General features: G+C 42.5%; 1 protein-coding gene across 1 annotated transcript; it reads right to left on the bottom strand.

Annotated features, from left to right (window-relative positions):
* PIK3CG (phosphatidylinositol-4,5-bisphosphate 3-kinase catalytic subunit gamma) lies at positions 1-27646 on the bottom strand (the record flags this gene model as incomplete). Its single annotated transcript, XM_079711138.1, has 10 exons — positions 25640-27646; positions 22478-22543; positions 22140-22365; positions 20593-20696; positions 17927-18073; positions 16437-16527; positions 15382-15512; positions 14290-14401; positions 12922-13079; positions 1-279 (listed from the first exon to the last, which is right to left on the bottom strand). Exons 1-10 carry the CDS (start codon positions 27632-27634, stop codon positions 1-3), a joined length of 3309 nt encoding a protein of 1102 aa, XP_079567264.1. The 5' UTR covers positions 27635-27646.

The following is a 27646-nucleotide window of genomic DNA, read 5'->3' as shown; positions in this document are numbered from 1 at the left end:
TTAGGCAGAATGTTTCTCCCCTTGTTTGATGCCAAGGACAAGATGTAGGAACCAGTTAAACTGCACAGTCCATCCTTTGTCTCTGCAAACTTCAATCTGATCCAGAAAATACTTCTTAGCCTCCTCTTCACTCTTCCCCACTGTCAGGGCATCACGAATGTATTCGATATCTTCTTTACTGGTTAGCTGGGGCATCCCTGTCATCAGCATCATGGAGAAGAGGATGATGAGTAGGTTTGTGTGATGACGAAGGGCTAGGTAAGCCTTGACGCAGACATCCTGGATAAAGGGAAAGAAAACGCTGTTAGCTGTTGTTATGGCATCGAAGTAGGCTGAAGACCAGCAGGCTGTTTTGGAATTAACATGGCATTATCCTGTCCCTGCGAGGAAATCATCACAAGCAAGGCAGGTCTCCTGCCTCAGATGAAAAACTTGAGAACATAGACTGCTTTTATAATCTCTGAAGCAATGTAGTGTGGTTGCACACGCCCAGGGTGTGCTCAAGGAAAACTAACTGATACAGTAAGTTTCATCTTATTTCTTACTCTTTTCACTTCAATCTCTTTTCTAGGCAAATGAGGGTGGAAATTTCTATAGTCTCTGAAGAGGAATGAGTCAGTTTTTGAACACCATCCAGGAATCACATAACTTTATGTAAGCGTAAATAATGTTTGCCAAGAGCTAACGGAATCCAAAGAAGGGACGGAAATGTGGTGTTTGAGATTTAGGTAGTTTTCATCTTTATTTTCCAATGTGTCCTATACTAAGAAAACAGATGAACTAGTTTTTCATTGTCTGACGCTCAAAATTGTTGAATGACCTTTGGAAATTTAAAATAAATTCTGAATACTGAGTGAGAGAGGGCTTTCAACAATGCTATGGCTGGTGCCTTCTCTAAAAGCCTTGGAGTAGGTGACAGGTGAGTTAAGCCCACTTCTGAAGCAACAGGCATGCTCGTGCCAATTAAATTGTTCCAACATGAAGAGAAAGTTGCAAGGTTCCCAATTTTACAAAATCAGAATAGTCCAACCTTAATACCATAATTTGGCAAAGATGACATATTAAAGAAAACTGAAATGAATGATTACAGGTTTAAATATTTCAAATAAAATACTGAGTAAAATGTTAAGAGAATAACACTCCATAGGCAACTAGGGTTTATCAGAAACTTGCAAGAGTAGTTCATCATAAGGTACTGGATTAAAACCCACTTTTGATTTTTATAAAAGTAACCTGTAATTTAACATGTGACAAAAATGAAATGATGTGAAGAATGATCTGAAATTACCAGTCACAATCATTCTGAATAATGAGTCTGGGAAAAAGAAATGTATAAGATCAGAAAAGTGAAGGTAAAATCATTAGTATTTGCAAATAACCATTGTGTTCTAGGAACACTGAAGGGGAAGAAAACTAAAATACTATTGTAACTAGTTTTTATTAAACTAGCTTTCTATAAAATTAATAAATAGAATGCTATAGGTAGGAGCCACCAGTTAGAAAGTAAAAAGACAGATGCTGTGAATAAAGGTAACAAAACCCCCATGATTCCTGAGATAAACACCTACACAAAACATGCAGAACCCATTTTTTAAAAACTGTAAACATTTACTGAAGTCAGTAAAAGAAAACTTGAACATGTTGAGTGACATGGCATGTTCCTCGGTGATAAAACTGTTTATTATAAAGATAAAAATTTTTCTCCAATTAATCTATAAATATAATGAAATTGAATAAAAATTCCTATTGGATATTTAAACCCAGATATGTTTTTAAGTTCATCTGGGATAATTAGGGCCTGAGAGAACATTCTGAAAAAGTATAGTAACGAAAAACAGTGCTTGCCATCCTAGATATTAAAGCACATTATAAAAGTACAATATTTAAAACTGTGTGATATAGTACCTATTCTTCTCCAAAAAAGGTAAGAAATTTTGTGGAACACAATGGAAAGTTCAGAGACATATCTAAGTACATATTAAATATATAATAAAGGTGACTCAGATTAGTGGGGGAACAGATTATTTGATCAACAGGGGTGGTACAATTGGCTCATAATTTGGGGGGAAAATAAAGTTTCTCCCATGTGATATACCAAAATAAATTCCAAAAGAATTAAACATTTAAATGGAAGAAGGGAAAATATTTAAACAATCATGGAATGAGAAAGGAAGGGCTTTCTGAAGCTGATTTCCAAGGTGGAATCCATAAGGAAAAGATGGAGAGATTACGGAAACTTCAAAATTTTGACAAAAAAAAGCTATAAACAATATTAAAAGAATCAAATGACAAGAGAAAACATATTTGCAACATGACAGATCACTTCTTCATCCCTAGCCCCTGATAGCTCTTACAAAGCAATAAGAAAGAGATAAACAGTCGGCTAGAAATGTAGGCCAAAGATATAGTATATCATACTATAAGACATAAAGCCAGATAACAAACATATGAAAAAATATGCAACCTCATTAGTAATCAAATAAATGTAACTGAACATGAGATGGAAACATTCACATACCAAATTGAAAAATCTTTTTTTTTTTTTTAATTTTTAAGGATAATCTCTAATGTTCACCTTTCATAGCCTGATGATAGATGGGACTAGATGGTAGATGGTATACTTTTCCTAGCAGACGACTGACAACATGCATCAAAAGCTTTAAAATACTTATAAATGTTATATAACTTAATTGTGGTGGTGGTTACATAACTGATACATTTGTCAAAATTCAAAGAACTGTACACCTGAAAAGGCTGAATTCCGCTCTCTCTGAATTATGCTTCAATAAACTTGACTTAAAAAATGTCAGAATCCTTTTACCCAGCAATTTCCAGGCTAGGTATTTATCTTTAAAAAATTTGGATAATTTTGCAGTGATTTATCTACAAGAATGTTCATTAGAACATTGTTTAACATTGTGGAAACTTGAAAGCAACTTAAATATCCTACACTCGGAGACTGATAAAAAGGGTTTATGAAAGTATCTACATAGCTCTCTGTAACTACTAGAATGATCCTGTAGAAGAGTATTTAATAAGCATGTAAAAGCGAGTTTTAAAAAGCAGGTATGAAACATCACATTTAGTACAATCCCATTTTGGTAAATGGACACAAAATACTTACATAGAAATAAAGAATATAAGTTTACTGGTCAAAATTTTAATAGTGATTTTTCTTTTTGCTTTTAGACGATCTTGTCTGTGTCACCTGAACGTGGCAGGGTAACCCCAATGATAGTGGGGGTCAGGCCTGTGTCATTCTGTATGTCAAGGCTGGATTGTGTATGCATCACCCTGTCCAGGTACAAAAACCCATGGACTATTCTGGCATTTTTTAAGTCAGACAATATATATAAAATGCTCAACATAGAGGGTGGTATGTAAGGAGCATTCAGTAAATGTTAGTCCTCTCCCTTCCCTACCTGGAGGGGAGATGAACTCTGCATCTCCTCCCTGCTTACTTAACACAAAGCAGGAGACTCAACACTATTTGGGCTGTTCCTGCCTTGGTCCAGGCACCTCTTGCGCCCTGGAAGCGGCTGTGATGCATTAGTGCTCTTGCATTCATAATGATTCCACTTACGTCCGGAAATCATTTTCTTTTGCTCATGCCTAGGACCCACTGAGGTCTCTCTCATTTCTTGGCAATTACACAGGCTAGGGGCAGACTTCACCCCAGGCAACAGTCTCATTAATTGGCCAACTCACACAATTTTCACAAGGGCAGAGATGGGGATGCCTTTTGATTTTGAATTAGAGGACATTCTGATTTTTAATTATTTTCTAGCCTTCTGTACAATGGGGGCTCCGGGCAAATCCCCTGCTCTCTGAGCCTACTGTGTGGTCAAACTCTTGAACAAGAAAATTTTGAGGAGGAAAATTAATCTGGGATCAAGTCATTATAACACCAATCCATGGGTGCTTAGTAAATATTTAAGTTGCAATGCACCGATTCACCAATCACTGTAGCCACAGAGAGACATATGAAAGGGAAGAAACTGTCCTGTTGTTCTCCAAGGCCACCTCTCCTATATAAGGAATTTCTGCTGGCTTGAATTTATTCGGTTAATTCTAATTTTCATACCCAAGGGTCACTTCTATGAGAACGAAATTTCACCTCCAAATTTAACCACAAGCTCCCTACTGGTCAGACACACTGTGTAAATTCTGTTTGGCGGTGCAGACTTAGAGACGTGGTACAGACTTAATTATCTTTTGCTTAAAGGTGTGTGGAGCAGGGGTTAAAAGCGCACAGTCACACCTCACTGCCTGGACTCAACTCGTGGCTTTATTATCGACAAGCTGTTTGTCATCAGAGAAGTTACTTAACCTCCTGGACCTTGGTTTCCTCATCTTAGAATCAGAATAATAATAACAACAGTACCCGTGTCACGGGATTGTGGGGAGATTCAAGTGCTATGTAAAGGGTTGGCTGTTATTACTGAGAGTGTAAGAAGTCACACACTTCTCTCATCACTGAGGAGGTCACATTGCCATCTAGACCACCTGTCCAAAAAGTCCCCTCCGACAGCAGAGACCTAGGGGTGGGCTGGGCCAGGGCAGGAAGGAGATGAGCCCCACTCCCACCAGAGTCAATGGAGGGGGTGTCTTGGCGCTGGCCCCAGGAGGTGAGGGGGATGATGGAAGCATATAGCACACTGGCTACATAGCAGATGGTTCTCTTGCTAGGAGGGGCCCAGGTGGGCCCTTGCTCTGCTGCTCAAGCCCCAGGGGTTTCATTTCTGCCCTTGGACTCAGCCATAGGGTCTGTCTGAGCTTCCTGACCGTGCTGCCTCAGCAGAGGCCTGTGGTTTGAGGGGCTGTGAGGATATGGCTTGGGGAGCTTGGGGGGAAGCACAGCACACAGACGTTATTGGCTGTAGCAACAGAATTTTCCCTTCTGCCGGGGCTGCTGGCCACTGACCACATGCATCCTCATCCTGTCCTTCTCAGCTGAGGCTTTGTACTATGGAGCAGAGAAGAAGGGGGAAAGGAGGAACCTGATGCCCAGGACTTGGTTTAAGATACTTGTTAACTAGTGTGAATGTGGAGAACAGTGTAACATTGTTACTGCCATTGGCTGGACCACTACCCATTAGTAGCTAATAAGTAGATTGAGCCTATATAGTAGGCAATCTGCTCTTTATTTCAGAGTTGATTCAGATGCCTTAATTACAGCAACCAGTACCAAAGGAAAGGTTGCTTTTTACAGAGCTACCCCTCTCTCATAAGTCTTAAGAACAAAGGAAACTATTACCATTTCAGGGTCAACACTTTGACTTGATTCGTTCACTGGCCCAACTTATCAGTTTACTATACTGAAAACAAAGTCCTTTCTATGCATAATTATTAATTTTTTAACCACCAATGAACTGTGGCTGCTTTAGACAGTCCAAGGTCATGTGGAATACTCCTACTTTTTCTTAAAACCAAACGCCTCCATTCTCATCTAGAAACAAAGTGGAAGTGAAATATTACTGTACACAGCTACAAAAATGAGGAAGTAAACTCAGGGCCATAAAACAGAAACTCCAGAAAAAGAATCCAGGCTGAGAGGAGAGAGAGAAACAACACTCACATATACTCATCAATGAGAAGAAATGTCCTCACCCACCTAATTTTCCTAAATAGTAATGCAGCCTCTGTCTGCCATATTACTATTACTATTAGTTTTTCTCCCCTGTCTCCTTCCTCAGAGACAGGGGAGAAAAAATAAGATCTGTCAAAGAGAATTTCATTTTTTTTTAATAAAAATCAATGAGTTGGCTAAGCAATGCCTTTAGAAGTTATTTTGGCAAAACAGAGAAGGTCAATGATTAGGACCTAGTAATGCTGGAATCTGGTAAATCTGAAAGAAGAGTGTGTCCAACACTTGGTTGTGCATTTGTGGAGTTTGACTTGGGATTGCCATCTTTAAGGACTTAGAAATGATTCCCAGACTGGCTCTGTCTACCAGGGGGAAGGGCTGTACTGCCATCTTCTCAAATATTTAGCTAGAAGCTCATTAGAAACCTAAAGCTACAATTAAACTGTTCTACTTTAGTCAACTATTCTAAACAGACTGTATGTATGTGTGTGTGTTTATTTGTGCCTTGTTTCAAAAAGGGTTGAAGATGCATTATTTGGATACACAAAAGTCACAGTAACATTAATTAAAAGTGGGTAGAAAAAGCAACGGGATCCACAATGGGTTTGGAAAAGAGACTAAAGCTATACATCACAAATCCTATATTCTTGCTAAGGGCGGCCTTCAAATGTATCTTCAGCCAAAAGGGAAATCGAATCAGTTACTTCATCCAATGTTCAGAAGATTTAAAAAAACTGTTTGTTTGGGAGAAACACAACTTTTCTAACACCTGATAGAACTTTTGCAAGAGGATCTTTATAAAGAGCACACTTTGTAACGTGGTGAATAATGTCCTCGATAATATTCTGTTGCAAGACAAAACAATTCTCTAAGAGAAACTAAACACTGAGAGAAGGATGCCAGTTAGAAGGTTAATCTCGATAAATGTTTAAAAGTAACAGGGGTCTAATCTTGGGAACCGAGCGACACCGCATGCTGGTGGATTAATGCACAAATCCAGTCCAAGGCCACGTTTCCAGTCTTGTGCTCGTATCTTTTCCAGAAAAGTGATAAAATTTGGCAAGCTCATCTAAGTCCTAACAATTCTACAAGCCCACGCAAGCCTGCATCTGGCAGAGAAATCACACCGACATATGCAAGCTTCTACCCATGGCTGATGCGGACACTTCTCTGAAGGCATCTTCTGATGGAGAGTGTGGACAGAGGAGGACGTAATGGAGTCTTCAGTACTGGAATACAGGAGGCTGAGCTCGACCTCGTCAGTGGGCCAGGATGTAAATCCCAAGAGGATGCAAATCCGTTATCGACTCAATATATTAGGAACAATTCAACAAACTCATCTCCCTGTTGACTTATAATAGGCCTTTATTACATTAATTTGTGATTAATCATTTGAGCTCCAAGTGACTTTTTTGCTTGGCTCTCTACCCCCTAATCCAGCCCATGCACTGCTTCAAATTGGATCCAAATTTCCCTTCTCGCCTCAAATTCCACTACACACGCCCACGTATACCTAGGTTCCATCCATTCTGGACGACTGTACTCTGTGTCCCTAAAATACTGATACTAAATCCTAACGTCATGCCCTTGCTCATGTTCTTCTTTCTGACTTCCTGCATCTGCCAGGCAAAATGAAGATGAACTCGGACCTTAAGGCCCCCGATAAAAACATTCCCTTCTCTCCACGACCCTCTTCTACCCGCCAGGACAGGCATCATTGCTCCCTCTGCAAACCGTTGGTGAAATCCTCACTACAGAGCTATGGGCGCATCTCTTCGGCTGAGCTCTGGGGCCATGCCCCTGCTCACGTCACCTGGGCCCAGCAATGTGTCTAACACACCGCAGATAATCCGCACATGCACGACGAATGAATGCTTCATGTGACGAAGTCAAGGTCAATGTGGGGCAAGATTCATTGCTTTAAAATCAGGGTGAATTAGGGAACAGTCATATCTGAAGGGAATTCAACTGCTAGGACATGAGCCTTCCCTGGGCCTGGCACACGACCTGAGAGGTAGTCGTGTGTTGAATGGGTGTGCCATCTTGGATAGGGACAAACAGGGCCTGGTGACTCAAACAGGGTGGGGCAAGAGGCTGAGAAAGCCCAGCCAGTTGGAGGTATAGACACGTGCAGGTGAGTAAGGGCCGTCAGAGCCTAGGATTGGGGAAGAGTGTCAGAGGTAAGGTCTCCGCGGCCCCCCGGTCCCTGTGTCTGGGTTAGGGAGAGCACGGGAGTCTCCAGCAAGGCGAATGGCAGGAGGCAGCGGGGCCTCGGGCCTAGGGGCAGGTTAACAGGCAGGGTTAATAGCAGGAACGGAGGCAGAAGTAGTAACAACAGCCTGGCATCTGAGGTGAGAGCGAGACCACTGCAGAGATGGACTCTGAACGTAGGTTCGTCGGAACCCGAGCCAGGGCTCTGCGTAGAGACTGCGGGCAGGGCTGAGCCTGCTGGGTGAGGGGCCTGGGGATGCCCTGGCTTGGGGACAACCCTGCCCATGGTGGTGACCCGGCGGGGGCTGATGAAACTGGCCTCCTAGATGAAAGCAACACCGTGTAGGGGCTCCAGACTTCTATCAAACCCTACTTAAGAGTGACATCTAGGGGCAAGTGCCTTTTAAATACGCTCATCGCTGCCTACTGTGCACAGCTGTGCATGTGAAGGGGTTACTTGACTCCCCTGATTTCTTCAGCTGCACCCGACAACACACATTTGCTTAGTTCCTACTGTGTGCAAAGAACATCTTCACAATGCTTGCTTGCTCCTACAAGGCCAAGTTTCACACTCCTTGCAAACTGTCCTATGTTGGACGTACACTATAGGTTTATCCTGAGTGTCCCATCGGCACAACTACTGCTCTGACTGGGGAAAAAAAAAAGTAATGTTTATGTCACTAAGGAAATCGCCGCACAAATATGACTAGGCACCAGATGACACTTACAGGTCTGTATTATTTACCAAAACAGTAGATTTCATAATTAGGCTTACTTCCTCTCTGGATGTGTGGTATTTAACCGCATCTTGAAGGCTTATTATCTGACAGCCATGCAATGGCAGCTTGTCAATCTGCACCTGAGTTACCACTTCATAAACTCACAGAATATGATGTACTGTGGGGAAGGAAGAAACCAGAGGGGTTCTCTAGTCTCATTCATCTCCTCCCCGGGGCAGGAATTGCTCCTTTACCGACTGGTACCTACTGAGGGCATCCTAGGTCTCAGGATCCACGTGCGGGATGCAGGTCAGACATGGCCCTGCTGCCCAGAGCTGCCTCTGGGAAGGGAGAGACAAGCAGCAGATGGTGCCGGGAACTACCTGCTGTGATGGATGCTCCGAAGGCAACAGGCGGCGCGCTGTGGCCAGGATAACACGAGGGGCCGCATCTAGAAGAGGGCTTTGAGGGATGACATTTGGGCAGAGGGCAATGAAAGGCGTTCCAAGGAGGAGGCCAGGACTGGGGTCAGGTGCAGAGGAAGGCCGCCCGGACCCAGTGAGAGAAGGAAGGCTGGTGCCATGGGGAGAGGCTAGAGGGGGCAGGGGCTTGTAGGGTGAGCTTAGATGTTCAGATATGATTCAAAATGAGATGAGAAGCCACTAAATGGTTTAAAGTAAGGGAGTAACATTGTGTCTGCTGTTTAAGTTCAGTTTTTAACCAAATTCTGATGAATTTGGTCTTTAAGGTGATCATGGTTGAAATGGGACTAGAAGTCAGATCCAAACTCAAATTCAGAGTTTTTCCAATTATGATGTCCCCTCGTCATCCCTTTCCTAATCAAAACAACAAGTGAGAAGTACCGAGTTTGAAACATTTAAAGCTACAATGATACCATTGATGAGAGAGCTTATTTAGGTAAAAGACCAAATATTTACAGAATGAAGGAAAACCACTAAAATGTTGACAGTGTTATTTTTGGAAGGTGGGATAGTGGGTATTTTATATCCTGATATTTTTAATATTTTGCTGCCTTTTTTTTAAGAAAGCATTTGCTACTTCTAAAATTGAGAAAAAAAAAAACCCCACGTTCTTACATAAAAGTAAATGAGAAGCCAAATTTCATTTGCCAACGATATCAATGTATTTGCATGTTGAGTATGTCTATCATTGTTCAGGGACATTTCAAATAAAGTGGTTCTAAAATACATTACCAGTGGGAAAACCATTGTTTAATTTTTTCTCTCTTTAGTAAGGGAGAGATTTTTTTTCTGTAGAGAATTGATTTATCAAAATCATCATCATTGCGATATATCTGTTTAGCACCCTGTGTGTAGGATGCTGCTCCAAAGGCAAACAGATAATCTTGGGTTCAAATAGTAGGCTTTGGTTTTATGTCTTTTTGTCTTACTATGGCTTGTTTGTGAGCTCTGCCCTCTTTAGAAATAGCTCATGAATCTGGTCCTAGGCTAAACGAGCTACCTTGGACAGAAGAGGGAGACGGGATAGAGTCACACTTTCTTCTTTCAGTTCCCCTGACTCCGTCCTCTTATCATGAGCTGGGTAGGTTTTTCAGTCTTGGTGGAGAAGCCTCCTCCCCTCATGCTTAACAAAAAGTGGGCCATCTCTTCTCCACCCTTCCCAACAGGTGATTCAAATGTGCTGCGTGCATTCATGAAACTTATCAATGCAAAATTAGTGATTTGCTGGAGACGATGCCTTTCATTCAAAATGTAACTATATACAACATCTTCCAGCCTACCTAGAAATGGCAGCTTTGTTTTACAAGAGCCTGGGATGCTATTTAGAGAGTTGAGAGACGTGCTCCCTGACCTTGAAGGACTTCATCTCAAAAAGAGAGCACAACACGAAGAAACAGAATATCTTCTGGAAGGCTTAGTAGTATGTAAAAAAAAAAAACACAAAAAGCAAAAAACTGTCAGCAGGTCTGAGTCAAAAGATGAAAAAACTCGCTGCTCATCTTTGTCAAGCTGGAAACTTTAGAAATTCTGCAGATGTAGCATTGTACACATATATGTATATGTGTTCAGCCTTTTTCCTGATGTGACTGAGGAGGGTGGGAAAGGCTTGGAAACCAGCAGATAAGGGGGCAGGTGGGGGAGAAAGAGCCAGAACCCCTCACTTGCTCTTCAACGGGAACAATGCTACTTCGTTGTGTTTTATGTGTTACAGATCTGCTTGAGATCTCATTTCATAGAGGGCTTCTCAACCTAAAAGTTTTCAAAGTTTGAGGACCCCCTGTGATGGATATGACAGTGGCGGCTCCGTTGATTGAGTTCCTGCTGTGGACTAGGCACTAGGCCAAACTTTCTACATATTTCACATAAATAATCCCTAACAAAACCCCCACATGAAGTGGGCCTTAGAATTCCCACTGCACAGATGAGGAAACCAAGGTTCTGAAAGGATAAGCAATTTGCATCACATCCATAGCGATGAAGCAGCAGAGCTGGGATTCAAGCTCAAGGTGACCTGCCCCAAAGCCCATCCTTTCAACTACAATGCCAGGCTGATCTGTTTAAGGCTAAAGTCCGTACCTTCAATCAAAGAGTATGCCAATACTGCAAAACATAGACATATATATAAGTACAATAAAATTTACCAAGGTGTGTTTTTGGCAGTACGCATGCTGCCTAGATGTTGCTTTAATGAAAGAGGTTCTAAATGCTCAAGAAGCAAGCTTTGGTCACAAAAAGGATGGAGAAATGCTCCCAGACGGAGAGGACAGCCTCCCTGCAAAGAGTTGTTGCTTTGGGTGGAAGCTGCCCAGATGGGGAGGCAACCTCTGGGGGGCCTCCCCAAACCCCAATCTCTTCATTAAAGAATATTTTGAAACTTAAAATGACAACAAAAAAGACTATAGGAGAAGTACTGCTGGGATTTTAGGAGTGACACGGGTACTATAGGGTCTATGGGAATGTTGTCAACAACAGGACAGATGGGCAGTCGTTCTGGAGAAAACCACTGGCCAAAAAGACCTCGTGTCTGCCTGAGTGTTCAAATGGCACTACTGCTGCTGTGTTTGTTCAAAGGAGATGAACCCCACCTCCACGAGAGGAGAATTTAGTATTTCCCGCCTCCCCTTTAAATGGTAAAACTCTTCCAGGTTTGTGTGTGTGTGTGTGTGTGTGTGTGTGTGTATGTAACCATTTTTCTCTTCCAGGAAATTGTCACAATGTGTGACTTTTAACCTTAAAGAAACACAGGACTGAAATGTGTCAAATCCCTGGAAATAGTCTGAAACCCAGTTGAGTTTACGCAGAAAAACACACTAAAAATCCTAAGACCATCTGGCCGTAGAGATCTCAGTTTCTCTGACAACCACCCCTGGAGCTGTGAAGGGGAAGTCTGGTAACCACCACATCGAAAATCAGCCAGGAGAACAAACAAGCACAGACAGGTTTCAAAACAAGACATCCCAGTTCCTGTTCCACTGAAGGTCAAGGCGCATGTCATCTCTCAAGGTTAACGTGGTGCTCAAGTAGACACGCAGGAGGAAGAGTCAGTCCTGAAGTGCTGGTACAAATCAAACCATGTTTCAGAGGCGCTAAGGGAGGGGGCTATTTAAAGGGAGCCTGAGACAAATGTGCACATAAAGTAATCACTTGTTGCCTCTACTGATCTGTTTTGTGTTTGTATGGCTCTAAAATAGGTATATTGCAGTAGCAATGATGACTTTTCTGAGTTACGTTCATTCACAGTTATTAAATTTGCAAGAGTGAACATTTTACTCCTTGGGTATTTGAAATACCATTTGATAGTCAAAAGTGAACGTAGACCAGGAAGGAATAGAAAGAGAAAGCCGAATGTGGACGCCCCCTCCAGGGAGCTGGGAGCCCCGTGGAGGACCTGGTGGACAGGTGAAGTGGGACAAGCCAGGGCTCTCAGGACAACCTGTAGTTGAGCTGACGAGGTTTCAAACGAGAGAAGGGACCCTCCTTTACAAAAAGAGACAAGCAAGCATTTCCTGTGTTAGTAACTGATAAACACACACCTGGAGCAAAAATCAAGAGAAGCTCACCATCATTGGCGAGTCCTGAAAAATATACGTAAAATTTGCATCTTCTAGGCAACATCTTGATTAGGTAAATATTCAAAGGCTAAGCCTGCCTGCCAGGTGCTCTTCCTTAAAGCCCTGTCCTTCAGGGCCGTGTCATCCTGCTGCGCTAAATTCGCCAGTCTCACTGATTATGGAATGCTTTTATTTGCCGTCTGGTTTTAGGAGAGGGGCTTACTGAGAAGCATCATTTTGCACTTGGGGAAGGAAGAGAGGTGACTGGGGGGAGGGGGTGGGTCACACCCGAAGCGGGCGGGCAGAGGTGAGGGCTGCAGGCGCCATCTGGTTGATGTTCCTGGTAGGTGGTCGATGGGGAGGCCAGTTACCTGAAATTTCTGGAAGTGTAGACTCGTCTTCTTTCCAGAAGTCCCCATCACAAACAGGAAGTCTGGAGTTAGCACAAATGGCACTCTCTCTTTATTAATGCCCAGGAAACTTTTGTAATTCCCAAGAATGTGCCCAAAGTCAATATGAAACAGATTTCCTTAAGAGAAGAAAATGTCTGACGTCATTATACTGGCATCAGCACTTGCAAACAACACCCTGGTTTGTTCATTTCTTGAAATATTTTGAAGTTGCCTGAAAATGAGCTATCTTGGGTGAGAGAGCTATTTTTACTCTTTGCTTGTGATGTGTTTTGTCTTAGCAGGTGTGTGTAGTAGTAGCCACAAAGCGTTCTTTGAAACAAGCGTAGTTTTGATATCCTTCTGGTGTTCTTTCAATGACAGCCACATGCCATTAAAAAAATTCTTGTCTCAGAATTATTCTTACAAATATAAACCAAAACTCTCTGGCTTATATGTCATCATTATACCCAAGACTCTCTTAGGCTCTTTCTGTAACTCAGGAGAGACTGATGTTTCGCTCTGTTTGGGGGAAGGGCAGTCACCTTTTACTTTTGAGTAGCAGGCTAGAAAGAAATCATTTTGAATCTCCTTTGGGTCAATTTCTACCACTGTCACAATCACCACCACAATTCCCTTCCTCTCTTCTCATTTACAGAGCTCTCTATCATACGAATGATCCATAAATGCATTATCTCTTGATTCCCATACAGAGTTAGCGATTTACCCAGATATGGTGTTTTTTCCAGACTCTACTCTTAAATTGGTCCAGATTTCTTAGAGGAAAATGTCATGGTATGCAGCCAGTACTGACCACTGTCAGAGTGGACAGTGACCCAGCGAGGAGCCGTAGGTGAGGAAGGCACGGCATTTCAGATCGAAGGGTATCAAAAAAAGGGTGACTCTTTTTGTTGCTTCTCTGCACCCTCTGACACTGTTGATCACGCCCACCTTCCTAGCTTTCTAGCTCCTGTCTGGCTTGTCCTTCTTAATTCTCCTTTGCTGCATCTTCTTCTGTTACTCACTCCTGGGTCCTCCGTAGGGCGGTCACAGCCTCTGTGTCCCTATACAATAATGACCTCTAGATCTTTGCTCCAACCTTGAGCTCCATTTAAAAATTACTCTGTGCTGGGGAAGGCAGGGATGGGGGGTTAGTGTTTAATGGGTACAGAGGTCCCATTGGGGAACATGAAAAAGTTCTGAAGATGCATGGTGGTGATGGTTGTACAACAATGTGAGTGCAGTTAATGCCACTAGAGTACACACTTAAAACTGGTTAAAATGGTAAATTTTATGTTATGCATATTTGACCACAATCAAAAAACATGACTCTATAAAAAATAAACTCACCTGTCTCGGAGATCATAATATTGTCATTGTGTCTGTCACCTATTCCAAGAACAAAGGTTGCCACACAGTAGCCAGCGCAGGAATAAACGAATCTCTCCACCGCCACCTGAAACTAGTTAAAATGCAACCAAATATTAGTTGTGTCCTAACTACAAAGAGCAGCGTGAATCTATTACAAAGGACTCCCCAAAAGACACTGTTCTGGGAATCATTTTCAGAGAGCAAGTTGGTGGTACCTGATACCATTAATGTTCTGTCTATTAGGAGCCAACTTTCTCATTGCTCTACTTACATTTTAGGTGAAGATACAATGAATCACAGTAGCATGAGGAGGAAACAACAGTCAAAGGCCAACAGTAACTTAATCAAAGGGTTCACTGCCTTTCCATGCATCATTTGCCAACGCCAATACAGAACCTGTAATGATTCCTCCTTCGTTGGTGAACATATGTTTTGCTTGTGACCTCTTAAAAGTATGCACGGGTTCACAAATCCACATTTTAACAAACTAATAAATGCTACTAATTATATTTCCTCCCCGAAAGACTGCTACCCACGCAAATGAGAAGTGCTAATCCTCTACAACAGAATTTTAACCAGCAGCTGAACAGCTTGTGAAGGACTCAGCGGATGTACTTCTGAGGAATGGAAGTGACATTTTGAGCATCCATAATTTACCATTTAAATTAGGGTGCAGTGGTAAATTATAATTTACTTTTTAGGGTCTGTAGTGTTCCCAGGTAGTAAAGAGTTTATCTGTGGTAACTGAATTTTTCTGCTCAACGACAGAAATAGATGGTCATAAAAAGTGCTAACAAGTTATTTCCCAGAACCAAATTTTATGCAAAGCAGGCCTGATAATCAAAGGAGAAGCAAATGCTCAGTGAGGTCTGAGTGAGCACCTCCGTTTTGCACAGATCTGCTGTGTCACCAGGGGAAAGCGCTTAAACCCCAAGGAGCTCAGGAGGAAGGTGCTTCACCAGTGAGTCAGGAGGCATGGCACTGGTAGACCCCTTAAAAAACATGTCATTATTCTGCTGTATCATGATAACTTGTCAGAAGCCTTCAGATTGGGGAGAAGCAGGAGCCCACCTTTTCCTCAATAGGGCATTTCTCTTTGAGCCAGTGATTCAGGACTTCATCTTTAAAGGCGCCCGTGTTGCCCACTGTGCTTTGCTGAATTTTGGCGATCGTCGTGGCGTCTTTCACGATCTCGATCATTCCTGCAGGAAGATGCACAGAGTCTGATGTGAACTGGGGCTGAGTGCCTGACCCAGAGGAGGAATGGCTGTGTCTTTGTAGAGTGGAGGGCAGAGAGCTTTCTTAACCACAGGGTTATTTTCCAGGTTCGTGCTGGTGGTTTTCTTAGGAGGAAGAGAAAGAAAAGGAGGCGGATAGGGAAGTAGTGTGGGACCTGCTTTCACTCTCCCTGAATGAAAAGAGGAAAGGGTTGGTTTTGAATAAGCAAAAGCAGTAATGTGCCAAACACATCCCTCTTCCCTTGGCAACCTTTGCCTTTTCCTTTTTTAAATTTCAGGGTCAAATGGGAATGACGTTCTCTACTTCTCAAATTGGAAACTTGACTAAAAATCTGTTTGATTGAAGTTAAAATGTGAAATGTCTGTTAAAGCACCTAAGAGGAGAGTATGTAATAGCTTTGATAATGTAAAATCTGGGATGGTGAAACAAGGGACAGATTTTCCCATCTACTTTTAAATGTTATTTGTGAGAGAGAAGTTTACTGTGCAATGAAACGAGTGAAAATTTAGCGGTGGGGAAGTAAAGAGGAAGGAAGAAGTTCTCACTAAAATCATTTCCATGTACAGTCAGTCACAAGGAGTTGAATCATGCATTCATATATTTTCAACATGTCCATATTAAACTGAGTCACATGCACCAGCCTTGGAACATCTTCTTCTTTTTTATATGGATTATGATTGTAAATTTTCCGTTATTAAATGCCTACACTGAAGGGATGATGGCTGCTTGGCATGCGGGATCTTAGTTCCTCAACCAGGGATCGAACCTGTGCCCCCTGCAGTGGAAGTGCAGAGTCTTAACCACTGGACTGCCAGGGAAGTCCCATGGGATGGCGGTCTTTTAAAATGAGATGAGCAGTCTATTCATCTTCTGAGGTCCCCACATACCTATTTTGTCGCCAGTTGAAATGCAACCATATGGCAGGAGGCACAGATCCAAAGATTCAGTCTCCCAAATGGACTCCATGATTCGTAGAATCTGGGCATCAAAACACAAAAACGTTTCCATTATAAATATGTATTATTCTTCTCTGTTAAAAACAACAACAGTCTTCTCTGGTAACACAAAATATTGAAGTGAACATAAAATATGTAAGTAACAAATGTACTTTTATTTATCAACCTGGTACTCTCATGTTTCCCTTCCTTGGGAGCCTGTTAATTTGGGTCCCTGAGAGGCACCTTGGGGAAGAGAATAGTTGGATTTCTCTGGGGGTAGGTTTTAGCCATGATTTCTCTATTATTCAAATGTTCCTAGTTATGTGTATTTTACCACAATAGAAAAAGTTCCACTCTAACATCTTTACACATTTTTATCCATAAGGCACTCTTGGGCTACAAGCAAGGCAACAGTAACGATGATGATAATGATAGCTGACATTCACCGAGGACTGTTTTATGTTGATCCTTTTTATTAACCCCCTAGTGTGGGTATGATTACTGTTCCCATTCTTTTTCAGATTCTTTTCCATTATAGGTTATTACAAGATATTGAGTAGAATTCCCTATGCTGTACAGTAGGTCCTTGCTGTTAATCTATTTTATATACAGCAGTGTGTATCTGTTAATCCCAAACTCCTCATTTATCCCCCCACCCTTTCCCCTTTGGTAACCATAAGTTTGTTCTCTATGTCTGTGAGTCTATTTCTGTTTTGTAAATAAGTTCATCTGTATCATATTTTAGATTCCATGGTTTGCCTATTTTAAATAAATCACATGAAATATTAGAAATTATGTTACTTCTGCAGTATTAAACTAGGGTATAGAGAATATTACTTTACAAATCTGCAAAGCTAACGTTTATGTTAGATAATATGAAAATGATCAACATTGATACCTTCACCATCCATCTTCTGTTCTAGTAATCTGTTCACTCTTGTTACGTAACCGCGTGAATTCTCCAATCACCTACCTGTTCATCTTCTCCCTCCTTCCTATCACATCATTCACTTCAGTTTGTGTATGTGGATGTGTACCAAAGGTGATGTATCTAAGGAGAGCGTCCGAGAGTGTCTGGCTATGTCTGTGGATATGAATAAAGTGGATACTTGGGGGTAAATAGGTTTCTATTCCATGTTACCACACTAGGAATGTGGTGTATAAGAAAGAGGTTAGGGGAGGGAAGTGTATCTGGCTATTTGGGAATGCTGGGTATGCATCTCCTCAGGAATGCACAGAACTGTGAGGCTCACTAGATTTCATATCTAATGGTCCACGGCTATATTCCCCCAGTGAAAACTCTATTATGTCACCTTTGATCACTGTTCATCATACAAAATAGGAGAATGGAACAGGGTCAGTAGACGGCATGTTTTTAGATCTAGTACAGAATTCTTGTTTCAGATAGCTGAAAAAAAAATTCCTTAACAGCAGCACACCTGTAAAATCAGCATGTCCTGGCGCAGATCGTCGCCGTGTTTAAAGATAATTCCAATTGTTTCCTTTGACAGAGCTGTAGGGTCGGCACATTTAAACTCAAGCCACAGGGGCTTTTTCTTGGAGGCCATCACTTTACATTTTTCAATCTGTAAGAAAACAGCCACATGATTCCCACACACAATTGAAGACACATGGTGGAGATGCACACCCTCTTGCAAAGCATCTCTGTAAACACCTAGGACAAAGTCCCAGTTGGAAAAGGATTTTCAATGATTTGTGTAAAAATGCAGAAGGCATTTTCACCAAATCCAAAAATGCTAGTGAGAGCAAGTTACAACACTTAAACCAGTGGTTCTCAAACTGTGTTGCAAGGAACCCTAAGCATCTGTGGAGGTGCCTAAGAGGTGTGGCATATCCCCTCATCTGTATACACCCCTCCTGTAGGACTCTTGTACTTCCATGTCCTCTCTAACAAAGAGCAATTGTGCTGTTATTTGTCTATACATATCTGGCCTCCCTCTAAGAATTAGTTTGAAAAAAAAAGAGTTCTGTTGTTACCATAGTGTCTAAAAATGGTTGTCAAAAATCAGATGCAGTCTAATTCCAGGCCAAATGTAACAAGATGAAATTTAACAGCAATAGATGAGACTCTAGCACTCAGGCACAATGCCTGTCCCCTCCCCCAAACCCCCATACGTCGAAATAAATTCAAGGTGGGAGAAAGGTGGTTTAGCAGCCACTCATTCGAAAAGAGAAAATCTTAGGAGTTTTAGTCAAAAGTAAATTCACCAAGGATCAAAAATGTGACGTGGTCTTTAAACAAAGAACCAAACACAATTTGAAGCTGTATTAATGTATCATTATTCCTACCAATTTCTAACTTCAAAAGGACAGTGGATAGTGTGTGCTTTTGCTAGACAGCAAGTTTACTGCTAATTGTATATAAAATTAAACATGGATCAAAGACTTAAATGTGAGATTAAAACTATAAAACTTCTAGGAAAAAATATTTGTTACATTGAATTAGGCAGGGTTTCTCAACTTTGGCACTGCTGACATTTGGGGCTGGATAATTTTTTGTTGCAGTGGGGACTGTCCTGTGTATTGTAGGATATTTAGCAGCATCCCTGGTCTCTACCCACTGGATGCTAGTAGCATTCTCCCAGTTGTAACAATCAAAAATGTCTCTGGACATTACCAAATACCCCTTGGTGGAGGAGGTGGAGGTTCACCCCTGGTTGAGAATCACTGGATGAAGCAAATATTTCTTAGGACATGAAATTCATGAAGCATAAAAGAAAAAGTGATAAATTGGACTTAATCAGAATTAAAACCTTCTGCTCTTCGAAATACATTACTAAGAAAATGAAAAGGTAAGCCACAGACTGGGAGAAAATACTTGTAAACTATATACCTGATGAAGTATCTGTATCCAGAATATATAAATAACTCATAAATAAGAAGAAGGTGGTAACCTAAATTAAAAGTGAGTGGAGGGCTTCCCTGGTGGCTCAGTGGTTGAGAGTCTGCCTGCCGATGCAGGGGACATGGGTTCGTGCCCCGGTCTGGGAGGATCCCACATGCCGCAGAGCGGCTGGGCCCGTGAGCCATGGCCACTGAGCCTGCGCATCCGGAGCCTGTGCTCCGCAACAGGAGAGGCCACAGCAGTGAGAGGCCTGCGTACCGCAAAAAAAAAAAAAAAAAAAAAAAAAAAGTGAATGGAAGATATGAATAGAAACTTCTCAAAAGAAGATGGAAACTTCTCAAAAGCACATGAAAAGATGCTCAACATCACTAGGGAAATGCAAATAAAAACAACAGTGAAGTACCACTTCATATCCATTTGAATGATTAAAATTAAGAAGACTGATGATAACAAGTGTTCTCTAGGATGCGGAACAATCAGAACTTGCATACATTGTGGTGGGAATATAAAATGGCACAGTTGCCATTATAAAATGGAAAACCAGTTTGGCAGTATCTTATATACACACACATCCCATCTGACCCAACTATCTCACTGTTAAATATTTACTCAAAAGGTAAATGGAAAACAAATTGTGGTATAACCATACAAGGGAATATTACTCAGTCATAAAAAGGGGCAGATCACGGAGACACACAGCAACATGGATGGATCTTAAGAGCATTATGCTAAGTAAAAGAATCCATATAGAAAACCTACATACTGTATGATTCCACTTCATGACATTCTAGAAAGGGCAAAATTACATGATAGAAGACAGATCTATCATCCGGGATGGAGGATGGAAGGAGGAAAGGACCAACTGCAAAGGGATGTGAAAGAATTTTTTCTATAAATTTCTATGGAAATATTCTATATCTTGATTGTGGCGATGGTTATATGGTTGTATACATTTGGCAAAACTCCCTGAACTGTACACTTGCAATGGATACATTTTATTGTATACAAATGGTTTCTCAAGAAAGCTGATTTAAAACAAAATGGATGGAAGATTGCCTGGTGTTGAGGTTTTTAGTATCTAGCAATTAGGGAAGGGCTTCTTGATGGAAGCCCATCTGGGGACTTTCCAGCTTCCCTGTCTCTCTATAAACGTCAGCTTTTATCCACTAGGCCCAGCAAAGCAGGCAGAGCCATTGTCAAGACATAAAGACCATGGAGAGACATCAAGGCGATACCTACCACCAGTGCTCCTGCTTTCAGTCCAGGGTCATACGGAACTCTGAAGCTTTGGGGGAGATTCAAATTCTGTAGGATTTCAAGCTTTTGCTTAAGTTGGGAAATAACTGTAATTGTCAAACGCACACAAGAGTTTACGTGAGTTCAAGAAATTACCAATATCATCTCTAACATTTCCTGAGGCCGCAGGTATTGACAACATTCTATATATTTGGTAGGGTGAGGAACAGGAGAAGAGAGGCTAGCTTTGTCTTTGAGGAACTAACCATTGAGGGTGTCAGAATAAGTCAGGCTTACTGGGAGCAACATAACCACGTACACACATTACAACAGGGGACAGAAATATCTGAATATATATAGGATACCCAGACAGTCAGAGGGAGAAGGATGCTTTATGGATAATGGTAAGGAATTACTGTAGTTTTCTTTCCAACGTGTGAAGCTTTAAACTGCCCTCTGATTTGGGAAACAGGTATCAGAAGACCATATTAAATGGAATTCGGTTAGGGTTTGGGAAATTCTTTTCAGAAGAGGAAGTTAGGTTGTGTGGAGGCAATATGACAGCCTCAAAATTGTGAAGGCAAAATACATAAATTAAAAACGACTGCCTGGGTACCAGACAGACTGGAGACTGGTACAAATGTTGCTCTTTCGTTCTTACAGTAAAAATAAAAGCAAGATTATTATTAACATTATTATTTTTAGGAGAGACCATTATTGGTTTATTGGAAAAGATTCAAAGGCAAAAATGGCAAATCAAAATATTCAGAAGTTTAAAATACTCGCTGAGTATGTTTGTGAGTGTCCATTATGAGCCATGGTGGTGGATCGAGATATACAAATGTGAATAAGAGATAATTCCTAGCTTCAAGGCTCATACAGTTTAATAGACCAGAAAGATATGTTAATGACTTTAATTTAATGTAGTATCAACCAAAACCTATGGGAATACAGATAAAGAGTGATTAACCTTCCTAAAGCAGGGACTGAGGGACAGGATTTCTTAGGGATAAGAAGACAACATTGGAACACAGAGGAGGTGATATATATGTTTTTATAGGAAGAACATATATATAAATATATATGTACATATAGCTATATATGATGTATATGTATACATATATACAAAAAATTTAAAATAACTTCTCAATAATTCATTACTTTAAAAGACTGAGGACTTGAAAATTAGATGCATGTATTGAAAGATGGGGAAGAAAGGATACTTGGAAATAACTAATCTTTTTTGTGTGTGTGCATAGTTGCTCTTAAAAAATACATCTTACATCTGCATAATGCTGTTTTAAGTTTTCAAAGAGTTTAACATTATACATTCATCATTAAAATATATATGTAGTTTTAAAAAATATTAACTTGTAAAGGGGGAACTTTAAATTCACTTACTCCATGAAGACAGAAGATTAAAAAATGTATTCTTGGCTACCTTGAGGAAGGTGCGACTTGTGTTCCAGAAGGAGGAAGGATCACAGGACCGATGGCATTTGGAGACAAAGGCATTTGGAAAGAGAACCAAGAGAACAGAGCCACCGTACCTTGGGAACTGACGTCATACTTTTCAGCAGAGAGCGATTTAATATCAATGGTGACCTTTTGTAACATGTCAATTACTTGGACTTGCTGGGTGAAGTCGTGTAGCATGGCCGTGCCACAGCCCCTCAGATAGGCTTCCAGGATCACTGCAAACCTCTGCTGATAGTGCCTGGACTGGGCGATCTCACTTCTCAAGAACCAAAATAAGAAGTGACCAATTCGTTTGTTCTGAGGGTGAAAGCAAGAAGGTTGCCATTATTATGACTAATGCTCCAAATCTATCAGCCAATTCTCTGTAACTTTTTAAATGTCACGCTCTTATCAAAATGGAAGTACTTACTCTTAAACCACGCTTCAGCAGAAATCTGGCAAGGGCACTGTCATGGTATGGTTCAAATTTCACAGCCTAAAGGAAGAACACATTGGCATTTGTGGGATTGCATTCTCCATTGATTAATCGGGAAACAGGAAATGGAGAAAAACTCGTGCTCTGCCTTAGTGGGTTTGTATGGATAGGGCGACGGGAAGTTGAGCAGTCACTTAAGTTCAATCCTTTCTTTTCAAGGACAGTTTGGGCCAGGGTGAACCACTTGCAGAAGGACCAGGATTAGAAGCCAGAACTCTGGACTCACAATCACGTGCTTTTGATGACTTCAGAGAGAAGGGGTGAGGGCTTTTGTTCCCATGAAGGCTTACCTGATTTGTTGGAAAGATAGAAGGGAAAGATGGAGATGGCTATAACACATCTATAAAGGTGGAAGGGAAGAAAGTTTGTTGGAAAGAAAATAGACAGTGGGGATACTGTACATGCAGGGAGAGAAATGTTTGTTAGATGTGAAGATCCTAAAAATCCTACAGCTTCTCTTCTGCTCAAGTTGTGTGGTTGGCCTCTCACTGGCGAGTCACTGTGCTGCCTCCCAGGTTCCTACTGCAACGGAAGGGTCATTACTCCCCGCCATAATGCAGTGTATACAGGGCTATTTGTCTGAAAATCTCTTGTTTTACCTGGCTCCTCAGGTTCAGCAGTGTTTAGTAGTTTTCACATCACTTGGCTAATAACAGAGATATTCACATAGGTGGCAGCCCTGTGACTCAGGAAGAAGAACCAATGACAAGTGAAAAACAGGGGCTGGACCGAAAACAGGGCCCAGCTGGGTGGCTGCCCCAAGCTCGCCCCCCACCCCCGCCCCTGCCCGCTGCAGCCTAGCCAATTAAAAATAAAACATAAAAAATAATTAAATTCTGGTGGGTGCATGGATATTTGTTACACCATTCTCTACTTTTCTGCAAGTCTGCAATAGTGCATAATTTTAAAAGCAGTAAGACTAACAAAAATTGATTATTAGACATGCACATATAAAATTACAGGGTAGATGTCATGTATAAGCATAAAGGGAGGTTTAAAATTAAATATCTCAGAGTATCTCCTTTATAAATAGATACGGTCTATCCTTTTTTCCTAAGAAATAAGAGATATTCCCATTCCACTTTCTGTTTTAGGGCCTGGGGGCTTTTTGGTATGATTTCCAATCCTTACTCTGGTTTTTCAGTTTGGAAATGATCAGAACAATACCGACTTGATAATATTTCAATTATCCCCATGCTTTCAAAGGTGAGGTGTGCTCTAACTGGTGCCACAGTAGCTGCAGCTAAGATCTGAATTCTGAGACTGTGGTTATTTAGCCACCAGTAGTCACTTCAGAAATGTTAAGTTTCTAACCTAAACGTGAGCCTTTTTGACATTCTTCGTGTTTCACTTCTGTAAAGATGATGAAGATCTCAACCAGGAGACCATTTTAATTAGGAATGAATGAGTCATTTGGCCATATCTGCAGTGTCTCAAATAGTTTTACAAATGACTTCTCTTCTTCAAGTTTAGGACCACAGATTCAATGTTAATATTACTTATTGACCTCTTTCACTTAAACATTTCCAAGAAGAACACTATTCATTTTCCAACGCTGCAAAGTTTACTTGTGAAAATGACAATGTAAAATAATTCATGATAGTCTTGGGACTTGGAACAGATCTCATACAAATTTGTTTTATTTTCTTTTTGTTATGGAGAGCTACAAAACTGAGGATACTTTGATTTTTCTAAAATTTTCATTAGTGTTTATGCCGGCCTCTGAACTCATGGCAGAGAAAAACATCGGTTATATTTGACAGATGAAAGCAAAGGCCAAATATAACGTTTCAAGTATCTGCCTAATGGGGCGGTGAAGATTCAAAGTTGAGAGTATCCAAAATTCGCATCAGAAAACTTCAGAAACTTCCTATTAATATAGATAATGATTAGACAGTTTGGTGTCCACCAGTCAGCCTGGCTAATCCTAACCATCTCAGATCAAACATCACCAACTCAGAGCTGTCCCTGGCTTCCTCAATCTAAATCAAGTGTCCCCAGAACCCCTGACTCTTTTCTCATAACACTCTGTAGCTTTTCCCCAAAGTGTCTGTCACAACATGTTACTCAATATCTGCCTGTATGTGTACTCATTTGGTGTCAGTCTTCATGCACCACAAGCTACATTAGGGCAGAGTCCAGCCCTGTTTTGATCACTGCTCTATATCCAGCAACCAGAACAGAGGAAGCATTCAGTCTGTGTTGTTTAATTAATGACTGAACACTTCTGCTCTCTAAAATAGAATTCCCTTCCAAGTCCTTTCCTTCCTCTTCCTTGTCAAGCAGCACAATATAATTTGAGAATGGCTATCGTGAGCAAGAGAACTCTTCCTCCTTTCTTTAACGTCCTAAGGAAACCCTTGATTTAGTCAAGGGTTTAGCAAATGATTTAGTCTCTCTGGACCCCAGGGAAAGGCATGTGAAGAGGAATGGACACACAGTACCGGACCTATCTAAAGAGAGGGGCTTTCAAGGTCCCATGCAGATATGAGATGTTACTCTATGAATTGTGATAAATACAATCAGAGAGTATGACGTTTTTCCTCTAGGACACACTATCCTGACACTGCTGGGTTGATGCCAGATATTGGGACGCAGTGAAAAGAGCAGGGCCAGGAGTCAGACCTCCTGGGTTTGAATTTGTCTTTCAAAGTAGGTGACCTTGGGCACATTACTTAGCCTCTCTGTGCCTCAGTTTCCTGATCTATAAAATGCAAATATTAACTTGACCTCTATCATCGTTGTTGGGAGAGTTACATGTGATAATACACGAAAAGCATGTAGATCACCTGCAGCCTTGGCACAAGGGAGCATTCGATAAGCCAAGTCTATCATTGATACAGTAAATGAGAACAAAGTATTCCCACGGGAATGGTTCTCCTAAAAAGCAGAAATATTAATGTCATCAAAATGCTTGTCAACAAGCCCTCAAAGACAGTAAAAAAAGTAAATGGAACAGCTTACTACTTTTTGAGGTAGTTTCATTAGATCTCCTTTGACTGATCGTGACTCTCTGGACAAGGGGCATTGGAAGACAGCTGAATGGGGCACCTGTGCATATGCAGATAAATCCCTTGAGATGAGTGCATCCCCTACCTGGACCAGCTGGAGCAGGTAATGTAGCACGTCATCGTCCTCCAAGCTCTCCAGTTTCTGAACTGCAATGGCTCTTACATTTTCATCCGAAAAGTTGCAGTCCAGGAGTTGCATTGTTAATCCAACATCCAAAGCACTTTGATCCCAGACCTCCCTTCTGGCTAACAGTTGATATGTTTTGGCCACAATTTCTTGCTGTCCCCATTTCACTGAGCTAAAGAGCTTAGGATACGCTTTGGGATCCTTCAGAGTTTCATATCTGAAATGCCAGAGCAACTCTTTGTCTTCGGCTGTGAGAGGGTTAAGCGGATCAGTGGCTATGATCGCCTCTAGTTGCTTCCGAAGCTGATTGGGCATTTCTGCTCGAACCCGGTCCCCTTCCGGGTCAGGGGTGGGCCGATGCTTAGGCAAGGCTATGGGGTGACAGTAATTGTCCAGAAGAATGGAGATGGACATTGAGTTCTCCTTGTCCGGGTTGGTGGCAGACGTGAGCTTGTCAGCATTGAAGCTACCTTGGTCTTCCGCCTTCCCGGATAGCTGCCACATGTGGAGCACATACTCCCCATGGCGCAGGAGGAACCGGTGGTCTATCAGCAGCAGGTTCACGTAATACAGAAGCTGAGCTTTGCCTCTGGACTCGGGACTGGGAGTCTCCGCAGAGGCCTTACCAGACAGAGGTGGAGCTTTGCCGCAGTAGATCTGGAGGTTCAGCAGAGCCCCTTTGGGTAAGTCTTTGATCTTGATACTGAACTCAAGCCACACATTCCAGAGCACCTCTTCCGTGAAGGGTTTGGGGCTGGTTCTCCTTTGGCAAAGGACTTGCTGCCCATACTGGATGTTCGCCTCCACAAAAACCGTGAGGTCCGTGTTCCGGGGCAGGACAGGGATATCAATGCCTCTGATTTTTACCCTGAACTTGCGGTCACAGTCCCACAGGGACACGGTGAACACGCTCTCATGGTCCTTCCCGTGGATGGTCAGCTGCTCATGGTAGCCGGTGACTCCCGTGCAGTCGTCCACCAGCGGCCACTCCTCCTTCCTCACCTCGTCCAGGGCTGGGTCTGGCGGAGTGTCAAGCACCAGGTGAATCTCTTCCCCATTCTTGAGGCACTGCCTCACCCACTGGAAGTTTTTGATGGGCGTCTCACCCACCAGGTACTCATCCCGGCCACAGACGCGCAGCACGAAGTCCTGTTCGTTCTGGCTTTCAGGGATATCCATTAGGGACTTCTTCTTGGCCATCTTGGTAAAGAAGCTCTGGAGGATGGTGCCCGGGGTGTCATCGGCCGAGACCTTGATGGTCTGGCTGGTGGTGCTGCGATGAATGACAATGAAGATGTAGTTGTTGGTGATCTTCTTCAGCAGGTACTCGGGGAGGGGCTTGGACGTCACCCAGGGGTGCATGGCGTAGAGCTTGGTGTCGCGGCCGGCCACCTCGGCCATGCGCGGGGTCAACAAGCGGCGGCGCGTGAACTCCAGCTCGTCGTCGTGCACGTTGCTGACGTCGGTGACGTCGTAGCCAATGAGGGCCGTGAGCTGGCGCTGGAAGGCCAGCGTCTCCTCCGAGGGCGCCAGCCTCTGCACCACGTGGATCTGCCCGGGGCTCCGGTGCAGCACCTTCCAGTAGCGCAGGCAGTCCAGGGTCTGCACCACCTGGTACTTGTCGTAGATCTCGTACCACTGCCCTTTCTTCTGGTAGAGCAGGAGGAAGTGGTCGGGGCTGAGCCGGTGGTAGAAGTCGGCGGCCACGCTGGTCTCCAGCGCGCGCAGCCACACCTGGGCCTTCATCTGCTCCACGTTGCCGTGGCCAGCCACGTGCAGCAGCGCCGTTTCGGGGGTCTTGGTGTTGCGCTGGCTGGTGGGCAGCACAAACTCGATGGGGATGAGCTCCATGGAGGACAGGCTGGCCGCCGCGCTGCGCGGCTTCATCCTCCGGCGCCTGCGGCGGTTGTCCTCTCTCAGCACCACGTGCTGTTCATGGTTCTCCAGCTCCATGCCCTCTGTGAC

The sequence above is a fragment of the Hyperoodon ampullatus genome, assembly GCF_949752795.1.
Source record: "Hyperoodon ampullatus genome assembly, chromosome: 9".
NCBI classification, from domain to species: domain Eukaryota; kingdom Metazoa; phylum Chordata; class Mammalia; order Artiodactyla; family Ziphiidae; genus Hyperoodon; species Hyperoodon ampullatus.
Note: the sequence above shows the minus strand (reverse complement) of the source record. Positions and strands in the feature narration are given on the sequence as shown.